Genomic DNA, 18,532 nt, shown 5'->3' with positions numbered 1-18,532 from the left:
GGTCCACAAGAGCCACCCCAGTCCTTGCTGGTGGCCATTAGGGGCATGCTGGGCAGTGGGCAAAGCTGTCCACAGGGGCCCCTCTCCCTTGGCCTCAGTGAGGGCTTAGTGGCTGCAACACCCATCCTGGGGAAGGATGACTCTCCCCACAGCAGAGGCTGGCTTGTGGTCTGGTGGAATGGGGGAGGCAGCTCAAGGCCAGACAGGAGCAAGTCTTAGGCCATTCTCTATGGGTGGTGAGCCTGGCTCCAGGTGTCCACTTTTGGGGCCTGGCTGGCAGCCTGGAGTCATGTGGACCTGCAGTGACACTGCAGCAAGTGACCTTTACACATTAGACCTTGTTAACATGCCCATCCTCCAGGGGAGAGTCCAGAGGCTACAGCACTGTGAGTGGGTCAAGCACAATTTAGGCCGTTGTTCCTGAAACCTCCACAGCACACATTCTTTTGGGGATTTTTGGCCATACTTTTTTCCATTCAGCCTTCCTCCATTTTTAAAATTAACTTAAATACACTTAAAAAAACCCCAAAAAACAACACTTATTTTGACTTTGCTGAAACTGAAAAGGCAGTGTGTTTTGCCAGGAGGCAAGGCCTACAAAACAAATAGTGTTTAACAGCCTTATTCAGTTCTGGGGGAAGCCAGTTATATATAGGTGGAGGCAGTGAAGGCCAGTGGTGTGTGTGTGTGTGTTTGTGTGTGTGTGTCCCACCCACTAGGCGCTAGGAACAGCTCCCCCTGGACCAGGGCACTCACTGACTGCCCCCGTTCTTCCAGATACACCGAGACTACTCTTTCCTAGACTACATCCTGGGAGGCTGCCAGCTCATGTTCACCGTAAGCCTGCCCCACCCCAACTCCCTGAGCGTCTGGGCCATGAAGGGCTTGGAGTTGGCTGCAGGAAGGGCTTAGGGTTGGCTGCAGGAAGAACTTCCGTGAGGCAAGAGTGGCTGTGGCGGAGAGGTCATAGGTGGTTTGTCGTGGCTGATGCCGGTCAGAACTCAGCTGCACAGCTCCCGCAAGGTTGCAGCTGCACCCTGCCATGAAGAGAAAATGTCAGCTCCTCCCCTCCTCTTGCCCCACTGCTGTGTCTGTGACCAGGTCCCCCTTGCCATTCCCTCCAGCCACACCATACCTGTCTGTTCTCCCAGCACCCCAGGCTCTGTGCCAACTCCTCAGGGAAACCTTCCCTGATTTGACCCTGCTGTCAGACACTTCCCTTCTCAGAAGCCACCCTCCACACTTGCACTTGTCCCTGTTTGTCCCTTCCCCACCAGCCTAGGCAAGTGATATGTTTGGGCACTTCATGTGTGTCACTTCCCATCTGGTCTCTGTGACATGCACTCCCTGGCAAGGAACAGTGGTCACTGTCGCAGAATGAAGTGTCACCTTGCCTGTGGCTCAGAGTACATGTCCCACCCACATGCTCCCAGTGGCTCACCTGGGCTCTTGCCCTCCCATGTCCTCAGAGCCTGCTACAGCCACCTTTCCCATTGCCTGCTGCAGTCACCACTGGATCCACGGAGATGGGGACCTTGTAGGGCCACACAAGAGTCAGGGGATTGGCCTTGCTAGTCTTGAACCCCTTTCCCCTCCACCTCCTCCTCTGCAGAGAGGCTAGGCTTCCTGGCTGGAGGGGGCAAGGTTGTTCATTTGGCAAATGTGGCGCTCCTCTATGCCAGGCTCTCCACAGTGCCCTGCAGTGTCCCTTGAGGACTGGGAATGCCAGCCCCACTGCAGGACCTTCCAGCAGCATGAGGCTGTTGTGATGCCCTCCCCCTAACCCTCTAGAGTGACCGAGTTCCAGAGTGGCCATCTTCCTCTAACCCTGTCCTGTTTCTTCCCTACTGGGCAAGGGTCATGCTCACCCACCCTGTGCTACCCCTCTTGGGGCTAGGCTGGCATCCCCTTGTAGTAGAGAATACAGGGAGAGCCCTGATCCCTGTCCACCCCTTAGTGCCTGAGTCGCCATTGAGCACCAGCCCTGGACTAGGTTCCTCTAGACATGTCCCTCACCTACTGTGAGCACCCAGCTGACTGCAGGGATGGGCACTGCCCTGCCAGGAAGCCTGGGTCTCCAGTCCTCAATTGAGAGACCATAGGGAGATAGCTTGGGCTGAGGAGAAAAAGGGATCTTTGGCTGTGCATCAGTCAGGTATCCCATTTAGACACTGGGCTTTCTGCTTAGGCAACAGAGAGCTGTGGATGGTTTAGAGCAGAGTGACACAGTAAGGCAGTCAGATCCTAGGTTTCAGATCATGTTATTGGGAAGTAGGCCTGGGAGAAGAGTGGGCTTCCCAGGTATCATTGGGGTCCCCTATTCCTGGGGGTGGAACAGGGAGCTGAGATCAGTGGCCACTCTGGGTTTCCCGACCCCCAACTCCCACTCTGCAGGTTGGAATAGACTTCACAGCTTCCAATGGGAATCCCCTGGACCCTTCATCTTTGCACTACATCAACCCCATGGGCACCAACGAATACCTGTCGGCCATCTGGGCGGTGGGACAGATCATCCAGGACTACGACAGGTGAGTTTGGAGAGGGGTTTGGAACATCAGCTGGGCTCCTCAGCTAGGAGGCTTAGCTTGTCAGAGCCAGAGGGGACCCAGAGGTCTGCAAGCCCAGGGATATCCAGCCTATGGCATGCACTCTCGTGTGTCCCTTCCTTTACCTCTGACACACATCACTAATTGATTGCTATGCTCTTAACTGCCAACCCTAGACTCAGACTGGATCCTCTGCATATGAGTCATCAGTAAGGAAATAGGGTAGGACAGAAGACAAGACTTGTGCATTGTTGCTGCAGCTCCTTCTAGCCCTGGGGAAACAGAGGCTGGGAGTGGGAGCTGAAAATTTGTCCAAATGTGCTGGACATCACGGTGCTGGAGGCCAGACGCACCAGCCTCATAGTCTCGCTCCTACTGGGGCCTTTGAAGGAACAACCAGCATGCTGGACCATGCTGTGGGGACCTCTGAACAGGGGTATACAGAAAACTGCAGTGAAGGAAAAGGGTGGGGGAAGAGCAGGGAATCCATATGTACTGGGCCTCCATAAGACAGCCTGATGACCAGTGTCCATTCAGGCCACATTAAGAGGGGTACAGCCAGCCTGCAGAGCATGGGAGGTGGAAGGCCCATCTGCATGGTCAGGTGAGGGCCTTGGGGTCCACCCAACTGCTTGGCCTCTGCGGCAAGGTGTCCTGTGGGCATGGGACTTAGCAAGGCCCTAGGAGCCCAGGACACTGAATTGGGCCACAGTCACCTCCTGCCAAACACATTTCAGTGGCTTCCTCTGTGGGCCCCCTCCTTCTGCCTTGGGTGCTACGGTTTGTCCTCCAGTGGCAGCCCGAGGGATCCTCAGTGGACCATATGAACAGGTGAGACACTGTTCTTGATCTCAGCAGACAAGAGAAAGAGAAGAAATCATGCTCTGAGAGACAAGCTTCCATGTGAGGCAGGAGGAGCCATGGGAGCAAAGAGAGGGGGCAGCACTGGGGGTCAGGGAAGCCCGTAGAGCGAAGGTCTATTTTGACTGAGTCATAGAGGACAAAGGGTTTGCACGGGAAACAGAATGAGGACAAATACTTCAGGTAGCGGCACAACAGAATTGAAACTGAGATGAACAGCGCTCTGTACGTTTGAGAAAGTACAAGTGGCCAGGGCCCACCACTGGGGAGTGAACAGGCAGAAGGCAAAAAGTGAGGCTCTAGGGCCAGTGATGAAGGCCCTTGAGTGCCAAGTCAGAGTTCTCATTTTGGGAAAGTTTTCTCCAGCCATGAACAGGAGGCAGAGAGACCGGAGCCAGTACACTCGGCTTCCATGTTGATGTTGGTTTTGTAACTGACTGGGTTTGAGAAGGACCTAGAAACTATACCAAGGCCCACTGATTAGAAGTGCTGTTATTGATTATCAGTGTCTGCTATGAGTACGGTTAGGCCAGGTGCCCACCCAGTACCCAGAGGTGGGGTTGGGCTCTGCAGACAGAATATCCTAGTTTTCTCTAGATGTGATGAGCTTGTCTTCCTGCCCCCAGAGGTGTGCAAGGCAGGTGGGGGCCAGCTGGGGAAAGGGGGCAGCACCCAGATGTGACATGGTGTTCTTCTCTCCTCTCTCTAATTAGTGATAAGATGTTTCCAGCTCTGGGATTTGGGGCCCAGCTACCCCCAGACTGGAAGGTGAGTAGAACTGCCTTGGTTGCCCCTGATTGCATGGGGTGTGTGTGTGTGTGTGTGGTCTCTCTGGTGGATTTGGGAGGTCTTACAGGTAGCCGAGAGCCCTGCCAGCTGCCAGCTTCTGTCTCAGCTGCTCCTCAATGCCTGCAGCACTGGCACCCTGACTAGGGCAGCTTATGTGCCTTTTGTTCTTTCTGCTGTGTGGAAGGGAAAATCAGATAGGGTAGGCAGAGTTAGCAAATAGTTCAGGACACCCAGGGACTTCTGAATTTTACATCACAATAAGCCAGTTTTGGTGTCACATTCCTGTAATCCTAGTACTCAGGAGGCTGAGGCAGGAGGATTGCTATGAGTTGGAGGCCAATCTGGGTTACATTATGAGTTCAAAACTGGTGTGAACTAGTGAAAACATAGCAAAAACCTGTCTCAACTGCCTCTCAAAAGAATCACAATGATGTTTTAAACTATAAATTTGTGCTGAATATTGCATGGGGTATATTCCAGACTGTATTTAATAAAAAAATTGGTTATCTGAAATTGAAACTGCGCAAGGCCTTGTGTGTTCAGTCCAGTGGCTCTAAGGACAGGCAGGGTCTGGGTGCTGAAATGCAGCATCACAGGCCTGGGGGAAGCCCAGGGAAGGGGGCTTGCCTTAGCCTGGAACATCAGGGAAGGCTTCCCAGAGGGGGCAGGGTCTAGTCAAGAGGGGAAGTAGGTTTTTGTAGAGTGACTTGGGTGGCAGTGGGACACGGGGTGCTCTCAAGGCAGAGGGAGCCCCAGGGGCCAGAGGGTGATTGGATCTCCACTGAAGACACTCAAGGTAGAGAGATACTGGGGTATTGATGAGCGGTGGAGACCACATGGGACTATAATCCAGTTTATGTGTGGGAGGGATGAGGGTAGGTGGGATGGGGTGGGGATGGAGAGAAGGGAAGTTGGCAGGGAGACTTGGGCAGTCCACAGGATGGCTAGGTGACCGAGTGGGTACTGGTTGAAGAGGCCACCAGACTTCCAGCTGGGTATGGGGGGCTGGTGTCATCCACCGGGGTGAGGGCTGGGCTGGGCTGTGAAGGCAGGTGGTAAGGTAGAGTTCTGGGTCAGAATGAAGTGGGCAGGAGTGGAGGCTGGGCTGCCTGGGCTGATGACAAGAACTCCAGTGGGCAACGCTGAGAAGCAGTGGTGAGCAGAGCCCACACAGGAAGCAGGATTGCAGCACCCTGGCTGGGGCAGGGAGGAAACTGGGGAGGTGGCATGGTGCAAAAGGTCCAGAAAGTGGAGCAATAAGAAGTGGCCCTGCTGGGCCCTTAGAATGTTCTGCCCAGAGTGCCACCTGCCTTGCTGGCTTCGTTTGATTCTCCCCCAAAGCTGATGAGCAGTAGGCCTTGCTGTTACCCACTTAATCTTGTTTCCACGAGGGGGGCATGGTCAGCAGCTCCCAGAAGGCTGACCTCAAGGAGAAGTCACCATGGCAGAGGCCTGGCAGGGTGGGCAAAGGCTTGCACAGGGTGTGGAGATGATGAGTGTGTGGGAGGAGGTGAGGCCAGGCAGGCAGTCAGCTGGGAAGGAGACAGGAGGAGGAGGCAGTGGGGAAGGGGCGTCTTCTGGGTGTGGGTGCCGTGGATCTGACGCAGGAGGCTTAGAACCAGGAGAGGGGTGTCAGGTGACCCAGAGCAGGCATTCAGTGAGACAGACCAGAAAGCTGGAGCCACTGCAATCAGAGAAAGGCAGTACTGTCACATTTTACAGGTGAAAAAGCCAAGGTTCAGAGGCCAATGGGACTTCACCTTCACCACGGGGGCCTGGAATCCAGGGGGGCAGCTAGATGCAAAGGATTCCCCCCTAGATCTGTTGCCTCCTGATGAGCAGCTGGCCGGGGTGAGCACAGGGGCTCCTCAGTCTGCATGTTTGTCTCAGAAGTGCCCCCTTGTCTGCCCCACTGGGCCACATCCCATTGACAGAATGAATGTCTGCCTCCTGTTTTCTGTGGGAGGCCATTTGGCACCTAGAATTGCAGAGAGTGGCTCTGAGTGGGCACCTGTCTCTGAGCAGTATGAGGCCTGGTCCTCTGGGACCTGAGTTGGTCTCTGGGTAAGCACATGGATGCCACATGGGGGGCAGGGCAGGCTGTGTGGCTGGGCCCAGCACGAGCCTGTTGCTAGGACACCAGTCAGCTTTCAAAGAACTCGGCTGAATGAGATGTTTTCTGAGCAAAAGCCTCCTTGGAAATGTCATAGGGCAACACTGGGGAGTTTGGGACTTGGCCAGGCCAAGTGCTCACTCAAGCTGGGCTTGGAGAAGGCAGATGCTCTATCCCACCTGCCATGCTGGGAACCAGCCAGGCCCAGCCCTCCCCTGTCATTCTGACTAGCCTTGCTCCTCCACACCAACCTGGCCCTCACACTTTGCATGTGGTCTGTGCCCTGCTAGTTGCCCTTTTTACTGGGTTTCCCCACTGCTTCTCAGCTTAGAGCGCTGGCTTCTCAGGATCCCTTCCTGACTGTGCTCACAGGGCTCCTTCCTGCTCTGGGTGTTGTCCTCACAGCCCTGTGATTTGCTTGTGACCTCTAGGGGAAGGCACTGGGTGCTGGCATATAATAGGTGTGCAGTATTTGTTGACAGAGTGGAATTGGGATCCAACCCAGCTAGTTGCCTTTTGGCTGTAGAGTCTTTATGACCCACTGGACCAGGATGGGGACATATAGCAGAGACATGGAACCCATCCCGTAGGAAGCTGCCAGAGCTTCACATGATTCCTCTGCTTCCTCATTAGCTCTGTTTTACCACTGGACCCTGAGTCCAGGTCTGAGGGGTCAGTGTCATTAATCCCAGGTGGCTATGTGAGGGAGGCTTTCTCCCAAGTGCCTGGCTTCCTACTAAGATCTGGAAAGCCCGAGCAAGTAGCCCTGTCATTATGACCTCACACAGTGGCCATGGGTAGAAGAGTATTTCCCAGTGCTCTACAGCCCCACAGGGGGTTGCCTGCTTACAGCTTCAGGGCTCTGTGGAAGGCTTCAGTTGCCCCATAGTGGATTGAAGGCATCTGAGAGGCAGCCTTGGAGGTGGAACCAGAAGCTGATATGGAGGATCAGCAACCTAGATCTGAGGTGGGGCAGGCAGGATAAGAAGCCAGGTGTTTCTTCTGGATGGTTAATAACCTAAGTTTGCAGACCAAAATTAGAGAAAAAGGAGGGATACAAGGAAAGCCAACATTTTGGCCCTAGCCTTCTAAGGTCAATTAAGACAAAGGACATATGAGAACTTGTACTGTAACGTCATGTACCTCGGTAGTGTCCCAAACTTTCTGATCAAGAAAATTATGGGGCCAAAGAGGAAAGTGATCGATGACATAGAGTGGGCCTAAGGAGAGTCACATGGGGAGAAGATACTCTCTCAGGCTTTCACAGAGAGCACATTGGCCAAGCATTGGCCATGACTCATCCACATGGCTGCACTGATAAAGGTTCTACAATCTGAGGTACAGGATCTCAGGACAAATCCTGAGGGCATTTCACTGACCTTCTCAGACCAAAAAGCTACAACTCTTGTTGCATAGGTCCTGCTTTACCTTGGTCTTAACCATCCAGCAGAAAAGTATGAAGATGAAATTATAAGAAATAAAGCCATGCTGTTAAGTTGAGCTGTGGGGGACTCAGGTCAATAATTTCTGACATTGCCAGTTAAACAGAAGACCCAATGCTATTATGGGCTACTGGACTCTTTTAGAATATTTTGCTGAGTTTACACACCTATAATATTCAATAACGGAACTTAGAAAAAATGGGGTATACAGATGAATGTCCATTTTGTATCTGTGTATTCAAAGTGGTTGGGATAGATGTATAGTTACATTCTGTTAATGAATAGAATGATTTGTTCTAATGGAGTTTGTAAGTAGGATCACAAGTCCGCATCTTGTACAGCAATTAACCACTAAGAAGAATATATGCAGTGTATTATTTGTTGAAAAATAAAAAATAATAATAATAATAATAATAATAATAATAAAAAGAAGCCAGGTGGCCTCCAAGGAGCCTTGACCAGGCAGCAGAGGCAACCTAGGCCAGGCTTGGGCCAGAGGCTACTAGCTCAGCATGTCCTTTGCATTTCAGGTCTCCCACGAATTTGCCATCAACTTCAACCCCACCAACCCCTTCTGTTCAGGTGAGTGCACCCTGCCTGTGTCTGCCCCTAGTGCACAATGGCCTGGCTGTCTCTCTGGGTGAAGGAGGCAGGTGCAGTTTTCTGTCCCTTCCTGATAGCCTTCTGTGTCACACTTGTTTAGAATGACAGGTGGGGATAAGCTAGACTTTGGAGTCAGACAGTACTGGGCTCAAGGTCAGCTGCTGTCCTTTCCTGACTGCAGGGCCTTAGCGAGGTCACTGCACCTCTCTGAGATTTTGCCATCTTACTTGCCCTAGGAGCTGTGAGCCCTGCTTACCTTACTTCCCTGGGTGTCCAGGTGAGAATGACAGGAAACAGTTGACAGGAAGGCCATATGAACTAGGAGGACGCATCACACATCTTTCCCTGCTGCCTATCTTCCCCCGCCTGCTGGAAGGCCCCACCTGCCCTCCAACCCTTCATGAAAAGCCTTGGAAGGTAGAGGCTAGCCTTGCAAGGCTAGGCCATGAGTGGGATGGGTGTCCACCCTACCCCAGGCTTCTGAGGATTTCTGAGCCTCCCAGGGACATTATAACAACCTGGAATGGAGGAGAGGGGCAGGAACCCAGGAGGGTATGGAAGAGGCCCCATTATCATGAGCCCCTCCAGCCTAGGATTTGGCTTGGGCAACAGCATTTACCTTCCCTGGGGATCTCCAAAACCAGGCCAGATTTGTACTCAGAAAGGAAATCCCTGGAGGATTTCCAGCTTGGGGACATTGCTGTGACTTGAAAACAGACATTTAGCTGTGTGGCCTTGTGCTCCTATAGGGGTCTGTCTGGCTTGGTGTTGGTTTCCAGAGACTTTGTCAAATAAGCTGAGGAGGCCTCCCAGGCAGGAGCACAAGGCCGTGGCATACCTGGGGGCTCCCAACAGCAGCTACTGTTGAGCACCGAGTGTGTCCCCAGCCCAACCAACACTGGAGAGTATCCAGAGTGGATGTCACATGGCTTCCCGTTGTCACTGCAGGCTTTGCCAATTGCCCAAGCATGTGTAGGTTATCAGTGCCACTGACAGACAAAGAGACAGGACCCACAGCCAGGAAGTGGCCAGGGCAGGATACCAGCTCAGGATTGTGTGACTTCACACTGGGGACTCAGGATTTTTACCACCCTGCCTCGCTCTGGGGGCTTCTAATCTCCCCAGCAGTAACTCAGAAGCAGTGAGGTAGGAGCAGGAGGTGCAGGGCCAGAGGGCTCTGGCCTGACCTGAACTCTTTTTCCGAGCTAGGTGTGGATGGCATCGCTCAGGCATACTCAGCCTGCCTGCCTCATATCCGCTTCTATGGCCCTACCAATTTCTCTCCCATCGTCAACCATGTGGCCCGGTTCGCGGCTCAGGCCACACAGCAGCAGACAGCCACGGTGAGTAGGCGACTCAGGCAGGTACCTGGAAGGGGCTGGCTGTGGCTCGGCACCTGCCTGACACAAGAGAGGGCCAGGCTGGGGTCTGCGCTTTATACCCTCCTACCCTCTCAGGGCTGGCGTGAGGGATGTCCCAGCTTCCTTGGTTCTAAAAGCCTAGATGAGATGATGCCTCGGTTTACCTGTTTAGTACTGTGGATGAACAAAGCTCAGCTGGCTATGTCCCAGCTTGTCAGAGCCCACACACAGGAAGAAGTTTCATATGTGCAGGGAGGCCTCCTTATGGTGAGGTACTTGGCACTCCCAGGACAGGTCCCTCTCAGACCACCTGGGTCCAAGCAGAGCAGCTCCCACCTTGCACAGAGGGCTACAGAGCTGACTAGCCCTGCAGTCCCAGTCATGTGGTGGCCTGCCCGAGGCTGCCATGGATGAGCCATGGCAGCTGGAATATATTTCAAGGGACAACCTCTGGTATCCCCAGCCCCCCACCTCACCCTCATGAGTGGCCCTGGTCTCACTCTGCAGCTTGAGTTGAGGGTCTTCTCCCTTTCCCCTGAGGGTGGTGCCTCTGACTTCACCCCTGCCCTCTCCTGACTGGAAGGATGTGACTGGTCTGACTGACCAAGTCCTATAAGAAGGACTTCCCGGCCCTGTCTCCAGGCTCAGGCTACATGGTAGGCACCTCACTCTGAGGTGATAGATTCTGGTCTGGGCCAAGGAAGCTTCAATCCATTTCCCTCCTGGCTGCCACCCCTGGGGAGACCCCCGCAAGACCCAGCCCCTGCCTTGTTTCCACATCCAATGAAAGGGAAAGGATGCTGGAGCTTTTGACTGCACTCCAAAATATCCCGGCTTTCTCCATCTGCTCATTGCCATGGCTCCTGCTGTCTCTCACCATGAGCCCAGGGCCATCACAGTGCACCTCTGCATGCCCAAGTGCAGTGGGAGTACAGGTAGGGCTGTCTTGAGGGTGTGGCATTAGGATCAAATGAGGTAACATAGCACCCGGCACTAAAAAACTTAAGAACAAACAGGCTAGCAGAGAGTTCAGTGGAAAGTAGCGTAGGAAGACAGAACAAGCTGCTGAGGTGGGCCCAGGAGGGAGAGGTGCTGGTCTTCTCTTCAGTGGGGATGTGATTGACCCATTGGCTGCAGTCCTGGACCTTGGCAGCTGAGAACTAAGACCAGTTCCTTCCTCACTCTCGGCCTCTTTCCCTCTTGTGAAGAGACAGTAGTGAGCCTCTGGGAAGGGGAGGGAGTGTCTGGACCCACTAAATGGGCAGGAAGACCCGGAAGGGCATTTTTTTAGTTCCTGAAGGCCTGGAATAAAACAGGTTGGAAAGGGCAGAGCAAGAGGCACCCGCAGCTTCCACCCCCTCCCATCAGGATGCCAGGCCAAGGCCCCACCCAGTCTCTAAGCAGCCTGAGCTCTCAAAGGGATTCAAAACAAAGCCTGTATTTTCCTCTCAGAGAAACAAGTGGAGCAGAGAACAGGAACGCAGCCCAGCATTGGTGCCAGGGTCTCTCACCTGCTGCCTCTGCCTGCCTGGGGAGCACCCAGCAGGAGCCAGAGTCTTGTCAAGCACTAGGCCCACGTCCACTAGACCCCAGGTTGGAGGGTGGGTGGGACCCTAAGGAAAACCATGAAAGGGGATTTTTTTTCCCCCTCTAGTACTCAGGATTGAACCCAGGGCTACTCTACTGCTGAGCTACATTTCCCACCCTATTTATCTTTTTGCAGTACTGGGGATTGAACTTGGGACCTTGCATTTGCCAGGGAAGTGCTTATAGCGCTGAGCTATAGCCCCAACCCTTCCCCACCCTTTTAATTTTATTTTGACAGTCTCACTAAGTTGCCTGGGGTGGTCTTGAATTTTCAATTCCCAAACCACAGCCTCCAGAGTAGCTAGAATTATAGGCAAGCACAGCCACACATGGCACAAAGGGGCTTCTGGCCTGCCTCTGAGCAAAAGGACCTGAGGCCCAAGCATGAAATGCCTGGTCCAGATCCTCTGGTCATCCAAGCTGCCTTTTTGACTTCCCCAATGCTCCCAGCTTTCTGCCCCTTCTGTCACCCACCCAGGCTGTGTGACCTTGGACCGTTGCTCAGCACTTCAGGGGTGCAAAGAGTGGGGCCAGGGGTCTCTACTGGCCCTGTCACTCTGTGGCCCAGAAGCCAGCCACCAGCACTTCCTGCATTACGGTATCCAGATCACAGGGTGTGGCAGTGGTTCAAATTCCATGTCCCCTCTCCCTGGCTGTGTGATCAGGGCAGGCAGCTAGAGCTCTCTGAACTTACTTCCTCACATAAGCAGCAGTACATGCCTTCTACAAGTATTGATAGGATTCAAACAGATGTTCAGCCCAGTACCTGGCACACAGTGAGTGCTTGCCTGAGGGCTGGATCTTCTGGGGACACCTCTCGGGCTAGCACTGAATGATGCTGAGCCATGGGGCCCACAACAGAAGGAAGGACGAGGAGTTATCAGATGCTTTTGTTCAGCCCTGTTCTGGTTTGGAGGGACTCTGTGGAGTGCTTCACCCTCCCTGTCCCCAGACATACGCACACATATGCACACCCACTTACAGGAAGTGGAGAGCAGGTGGTAGAGGATCTCCAGGCAGGCCTGCGGCTCCCATTCACTCACTGCACGTCTTTCCTGGCAAGTTCGCACAGCACTGGGAAAGCATGGTGAGCGAGGTCCAGCCCATGCCCTCCATGGGGTTATCATCATGTGACTGTTATGGCAGTACACTGTATGACCACAAAGATGGCGCCTAGCCAGGGGAAGCCCAGGGAAAAGTGACGTCCAAACTAAGACTTGGACGTCACTTCACAGTTGGCTTCCTGGAAGATGTATGTGTGACTGTCCTCAGCAGAGAGCTAGGCGTGTGGATGTAACTAGCAGAAGGGAAGGTGTGTGGTGTAGAGGGCTGTGAGGTTGGAAAGGCAGGGACCACAGGAGCCTTTGAGGAGCCTGCATTTTCTCCTGAGGGTAGTGGGCGTCAGGTGCTGGAGGGTATTAAGCAGGCTTGGGTGGGTGAGGGGGAATCGAGTCATGGTTCTTCACCCTTTCCTCTACTTTGGCCTTGCTGTTCGTGGCCCATTCCTGGTTGGTGACCTAGGCAACTACTGTCCCAATGGAGGAAGAGCTGTAAAGTAGCCAGCACCCTGGGGATTTTTTTCCACTCCCATCCTGAGGGCCCTTAGCAGCCAACTTCTCACATATAAGCTAATGGGGGAGTACAGCTTCTCCCATCCCTGCCTGAAACTGTTGTGGTGAAGTCAATTTCTTATAAATCGAACCACATGTTACATGCATTAGGGTAAGTAGCTCTTTGCAGCCCTTGAAACCTTGAAGAGTCCCTGGGATGAGCCAAGATACTCCAACCTTGGAATGTTCTGGGATTTCAGTTGGGAGAGCCTATAGCCATGGGAGTGGGGTCTGGGTTCCAACAGGGTGCCAGGCCCATGAGATGCAGTGTGTGCATAGGGCTGTCCTGGGGAGTGCTCAGGGCACAGGAGAAGGGTGTGCAGAAGAGCCCTCCAGGGAGTCAGTGCTGGCAGTGAAAACAATTTTAGGGCTGCTTGGAATCAAGAGTTTTCATCTGCCTGGGACAGAAGTTGACACTCAAATGGGTCATAGAGCTGTGTCTGGGAAGGGTATCCTTCTCAGAGGGAAGTAAACAGGAAAGGCATTAGAGGCAGAACACTGGGGCAGTCAGGTAGCCCAGGGCTGTCTGTGGGGACAGCAGAGCCTGCAAAACCCCTTCCAAACCTACCTGCCCTATTTCCCCTGTCATTCTTCCTGTCCACATCCCCTCTCACTTTGCCTTTAGTCTAGGGTCTGGGCTGTGGGCTCTGGGGTGGTAATGGATAGGTGAGGCTCCAGGCACCTCTGGCTGGGAGAGATGCCCAGGACCCATTGGCTGCACTTGCACTGCCAAGGCCGCTCAGGCTATAGACCCAGGCCTGAGCACATGGTGCAGGTACCACGGCTGGCAGATTTCATGCAGGAGTGAAGATTCACAGCCAGACTGCTATCCTGGCCATGCAGGCTGCTGTCCTGGCTGTGCCGTTCCTCAGACCCAAGGGTGCTCAGTCAGAGGAGGGGCTCCCAGGCAGGCTAACCATGACAGAGGGCAGCAGAGGGGACGTCATGGAAAGAGGTCCAACTTTGGGGTCAGCTGGACTTGGCCTTGAATCTGGACAACCACTTCCTGGCTTTGGGGCCTTAACAAGCCACTCAACCTTTCTGAGCCTGACCACTCATCTCTAAAACTAGACTCAATGGGAGGCACACCGGGAGTGTCCCTGACATTGCCATTGTGTGGTTCTCATGGCCTATCTGCAGTTATCCACAGGCCTGCAGGAACCTGGGTCCTGCCTGTACCCGAGCCCTGGGAGGGGGAATGCAGGCAGGGAAGGATCCCAGCCTCCCAGAAGCGTATGACTGATTGAAACAGGAGCCAGGAGCTGAGAGGGCCCACGAAGAGGGTGGAACCACGTATTGGTGCTGCAAGGGCCTTGGAGACAGTTCCCATCCACTGACTGGTGGAGCCCATCAGACCATGGTCCAGCACTGTTTTCTTTCCTCATTGTCAGGCCTCTGTGTGCCTCCCTCCTGCCAGCCTGGGTGCCCCACAAGTACTGCTGTGAACTAATTTTGGTGGGATGACACTATGGTTGAGGGTCACCTACAGCAAGAAGGGTCTCTGGAACAGTAGTGCACAGTAGGGGGACAGGGTCTTAGATGGGTTTGTGGGGCCCCCAAAACCAGGGATTGGAGGATGGCAGCATTAGCCCTCCACTGCAGGATTCAGGCTGCCATCTCCATGGCAACAGGTATCCCCAGCAAAGGGATTCGTCTCTTAAAGGCACAGTGCCAGAGCTGGACTACTGCTGTCTGGAGCCAGGGGTGAGGCTGGCCTGTATCATTGGCTCACTCCACTTTTTCCCTGCACAGTCTGTATGCAGGGCACAGACAGGAAAGCGAGGCACTCCGGGGGCTGAGCTTGTGGCTTCTGCTAGTTGCCTAGGGAGTAAACAATTTTGTTGGATGAGACTGTGGCCCTGGCTGACCTAGGGTCACCTTAGCTCTCCTAGCTATATGACTTTGATAGTCTGGCCCATCTTCTCTGAGATCACAAAGGGTCAGTCTAGAAGGTCGAAGCCCTCAGAGAATCCTGGGACCACCAGGGTTTCTTTATTTTATGGATAGGAAAAACGGAAAAGGGTCAGAGGGTGCTAGGAGCAGGAATGGTCTGCGATGTGGTGCCAGCCAGCCAGGAGAGCTAGGCCCAGGCGTGAGATCTTCTGTCCGATGAGTTTTCTTGAACTTCATTCACCCTCCCCACAATTGCTACAGTCTGGACTTTATCTTCCCATAACCCATACTGATTAGTATTTTTTTTTACTGACTTTATGTATTTTGTTTTGAGACAGGGTCTGGCTGTATAGTTCAGGTTGGCTTTGAACTATGTAGTCATGGCTGGCCTTGAACTCACAGTGATCTTCCTGTCTCAGCCTCTTGAATTCTGGGATTACAGGCATGCACCACCATGCCAGGTTTACTGATATCATTTATAAAGAAACAGGCCGGATGTTATGGTACAAGCCTGTAATTTTAGCACTTAGTAGCTGGAGGCAGGAGGATCTTTGTGAGTTCAGGACTAGCCTGGGCTACAAAGTGAGCTCAAGGCCAGCATGAGCTACATAGCAAGACCATCTCAAAACACATCCCCCCCCAAAAAAAATATATATGTATATATATATAAAGATTGTATATGAAAGAAGGAAATGGTAAAAATAAATACAACAACAAACTGGACAATGACATGAGAGTGCAACTGGACACATTGCCTCCTAAGGCTCTGAGCTGTCTCCCTTCTCTCTGATGCTAAGGTTTGTAAGTGTTAATGGCATTAAAAACACTATGCCAAAGTGAGGCTGCCTCCTAGGCAGAGCCTTTAGACTGGAAAGACCACTGCGGGGCCAGCTCTTGCTGCTCTAATTTCATGATCCTGTCCAACGCCACACCTGGGATGTGACCTATATCCACTTCTTTACCAAGAGTGTCCCACATTCCTGGGAACCCTGGCCCCTTTGAGGTATCCCCTGCTCTTATCAAGTACAGAACGAATGAGGGCAGACATTCTTACAGAAGGGGACTGCCCTAGTGTGTCAGCCAAAATAAGGCTTTCTGCACAAGCCAGAGCCTGTCAGGAGTGCAGCTGACAGCCACTGTACCAGACATGGTACTTTTTGTGTGTGTGTGTGTGTCTGGTGTTCTTTTGAGGGGAGACTTAAAGGACCTCATGCATCCTAAGCAAGCATCCTATCACTGAGAAGCATCCCCTGTCCTTTTATAAATTTTATTTGGAGATAGTCTTGTAAATTGCCCAGACGGCACTTGGACTTGCAATCCTGCTGTCTCAGTAGAATTACCTCGCCTGGCTCAAGCATGGTGTTTCTTTGAGCAGCAACCACAGAGAGCAGAGGAGGAAACAGCACCAGTGAGTTAGGCCAGGGGTCCAGGGGCCCATAGAGTAGCAGCTGGCAGAACAAGGGAGTCTAAGGTGACCAGGAGGCAGGAGACCACTCTGCTTCTGGCTGTGACGGGACCAATAGGGAAGGAGGCTGGGACTTCCCTGCTACCTTCCTCCCAGGAGCCAGAGGATTGGGAAGCAAGGGAAGGGAAAAGGAGGTCCAGGGACCTTGGGGCCTAGCTGAGTGCCCCACTGACTGCCCCTCTGCAGCAATACTTCATCCTGCTCATCATCACGGATGGTGTCATCAGCGACATGGAGGAGACGCGGCACGCCGTGGTGCAGGCTTCCAAGCTGCCCATGTCCATCATCATCGTAGGTGTAGGCAATGCCGACTTTGCTGCCATGGAGTTCCTAGACGGGGACAGCCGCAGGCTTCGATCCTACACTGGCGAGGAAGCAGCCCGTGACATTGTGCAGTTCGTGCCCTTTCGAGAGTTCCGAAATGTGAGTGGGAACCTGAGCCAGAAGGGGCAGTTCCAGGGCCCTGGCACTCATGGCTTCCAACCCAGGATGAACGTCTTGGGACAGGCCTAACCCTAGATTCTTCCTCCTCAACTCTGGGGACTCCCTGAGGAGTCATGGGGTGCCATGTGTGGTGCCATGCCAGGCCTCCTGCTGGCTTCCATATGCCAAGCAAATGCAGGCCAGGAACCTGCCCAGACTAGGACTCTTAGCAAGGGCCCTGGAGGACCTGCCCTTTGACAGAGGTCCTGAATGAGGAGCTGTCCTTGTGGGGCAAAGCATTCAAGGCAAACACAGGGGCTGGAGCAAAGGTCCTAGAAGAGGACGGGCTTTCCTGCTATTATGTCTTAGCCAGCTCCTCATCTGTAGATGGAAAGTAAGGATTGGCTTTAGGTTGGCCTCCTCTCCTGTAAGTTCTTGGGCACTGAACTGCACCCTGTTCCTGAAAGGTGACTCTTGCCTTATGTGCACTGACCCCAAGTCTACTCTGTGGACATCTTGGCCCCAACCCTCATCTGACCAGAGGTTCCATGTGACCTCTTGGTCCTCAGATCCCTTGGCAGAAGGGCCCCTTCGGATTGCTGTGCCTTAAATTCTAGGAGCGTGGTCCTCACAGCTCTGCCCAGTATCTTTGGGATTTACTGGCAATGGCTCCTTCCTTTGGAGTATCAGGTTCCTGAGGACAAACACTGGCATAGGTCACCCACTCAAGCATGGGACACAGCTGAGTGCCTCTGCAAGCCTGGCCTTTCAGCAGTGAACCAGTCACGGCCTCCTTCTCTAGCCATGGAGGTGCTCAAGAAATGCTTGCCAGTTGAGTAGGCTGCGCAGCACCTCTCTTAAAAAGCCTCCCACAGGCAAATTCAACCTAAAACACTATTCCCAGACATCTCCAGTGCACAGGGTGAGTTCTACTGAATGTCAAGGAAGACACTGCTGACAGATTCAAGCACAGGCAGGGTTGAGAGGCACTCATTTTTTAGACTGCCCAGCCCATCAGCCCAAAATGTGACCTCTGTGGCTCCTGCTGTTACAGATTTCTGGGTACCAAGCTTCTACCAACTTCTGTTCACTAATCTTTGTTCTCCTTCCTACCTTACCTTGGACCCCGCAGGCAGCAAAAGAGACTCTGGCCAAAGCTGTGCTAGCAGAACTGCCTCAACAGGTTGTACAGTACTTCAAGCATAAAAACCTGCCCCCCACCAACTTGGAGCCCGCCTGAGCCCCCGCTCAGCAGCAGCAGCAGCAGCAGCAGCAGCAGCATGCCGCCCTCCCCAGGAACGTGCACGCTCACCCTGCTTCCTCGTGGGTGGCCTTTTTTACCAATCCACGTTTTTATTTTTTACAACCGGACCTCTGCCCTGCTCCCCAACCCAGCTGGGCTTCCTGTGTCGGAGTCAGCAATGATGTTTCCAGGCCAAGGGGCAAAGCAGCTTCCTCTCCATCCCTGCCATCCCCCCCCCCACCCCCGTGCTACCCTTAAGTATTGAATGTACTTTGTATAATTTTAGTGGAATTGTTATTAAAGAATAAAATTTTTACAGTCATAACTGGCTTTTTCCATGTAACTAACTGCAAAAAGGAATGTGTCCCTGGTGCACTTTGTGTCATTGCCTGCACCCAATTCCTGTTGTTTTTTTATACTGTGACTGTGTCCCATTTGTTACACTCAGGGTAATAAAGGAGTTTCAGATGTCCCTGTGTCAGTCAGCTCCTTCTTCAATGGGGACCCTATGGGTTACACATCCCTGGAAGATCCCTTTCACGTACCCAGCAAGCCTGTGGCACTGGAGTGGTCACTTCTGTGTGGTACCTGTAGTC

General features: G+C 53.2%; 1 protein-coding gene across 1 annotated transcript in view; it reads left to right on the top strand.

The window, feature by feature from the left end:
* Positions 1–18,258, top strand: part of Cpne2 (copine 2) — a 38,852-nt gene extending 20,594 nt beyond the window's left edge. The window contains exons 10-16 of the mRNA XM_004625958.3: positions 778–837; positions 2,395–2,528; positions 4,121–4,175; positions 8,282–8,333; positions 9,564–9,697; positions 16,457–16,693; positions 17,826–18,258. Of these exons, the coding sequence (XP_004626015.1) occupies positions 778–837; positions 2,395–2,528; positions 4,121–4,175; positions 8,282–8,333; positions 9,564–9,697; positions 16,457–16,693; positions 17,826–17,933 (780 nt within the window). The 3' untranslated portion in view covers positions 17,934–18,258. The remainder of the gene's footprint in view (positions 1–777; positions 838–2,394; positions 2,529–4,120; positions 4,176–8,281; positions 8,334–9,563; positions 9,698–16,456; positions 16,694–17,825) is intronic.
* The last annotated feature ends 274 nt before the right edge of the window (positions 18,259–18,532 follow it).

This window comes from Octodon degus, unplaced genomic scaffold (assembly GCF_000260255.1).
Source record: "Octodon degus isolate 3935 unplaced genomic scaffold, OctDeg1.0 scaffold00011, whole genome shotgun sequence".
Taxonomy (NCBI): domain Eukaryota; kingdom Metazoa; phylum Chordata; class Mammalia; order Rodentia; family Octodontidae; genus Octodon; species Octodon degus.
This window is presented reverse-complemented; position numbering and strand designations above follow the sequence as displayed.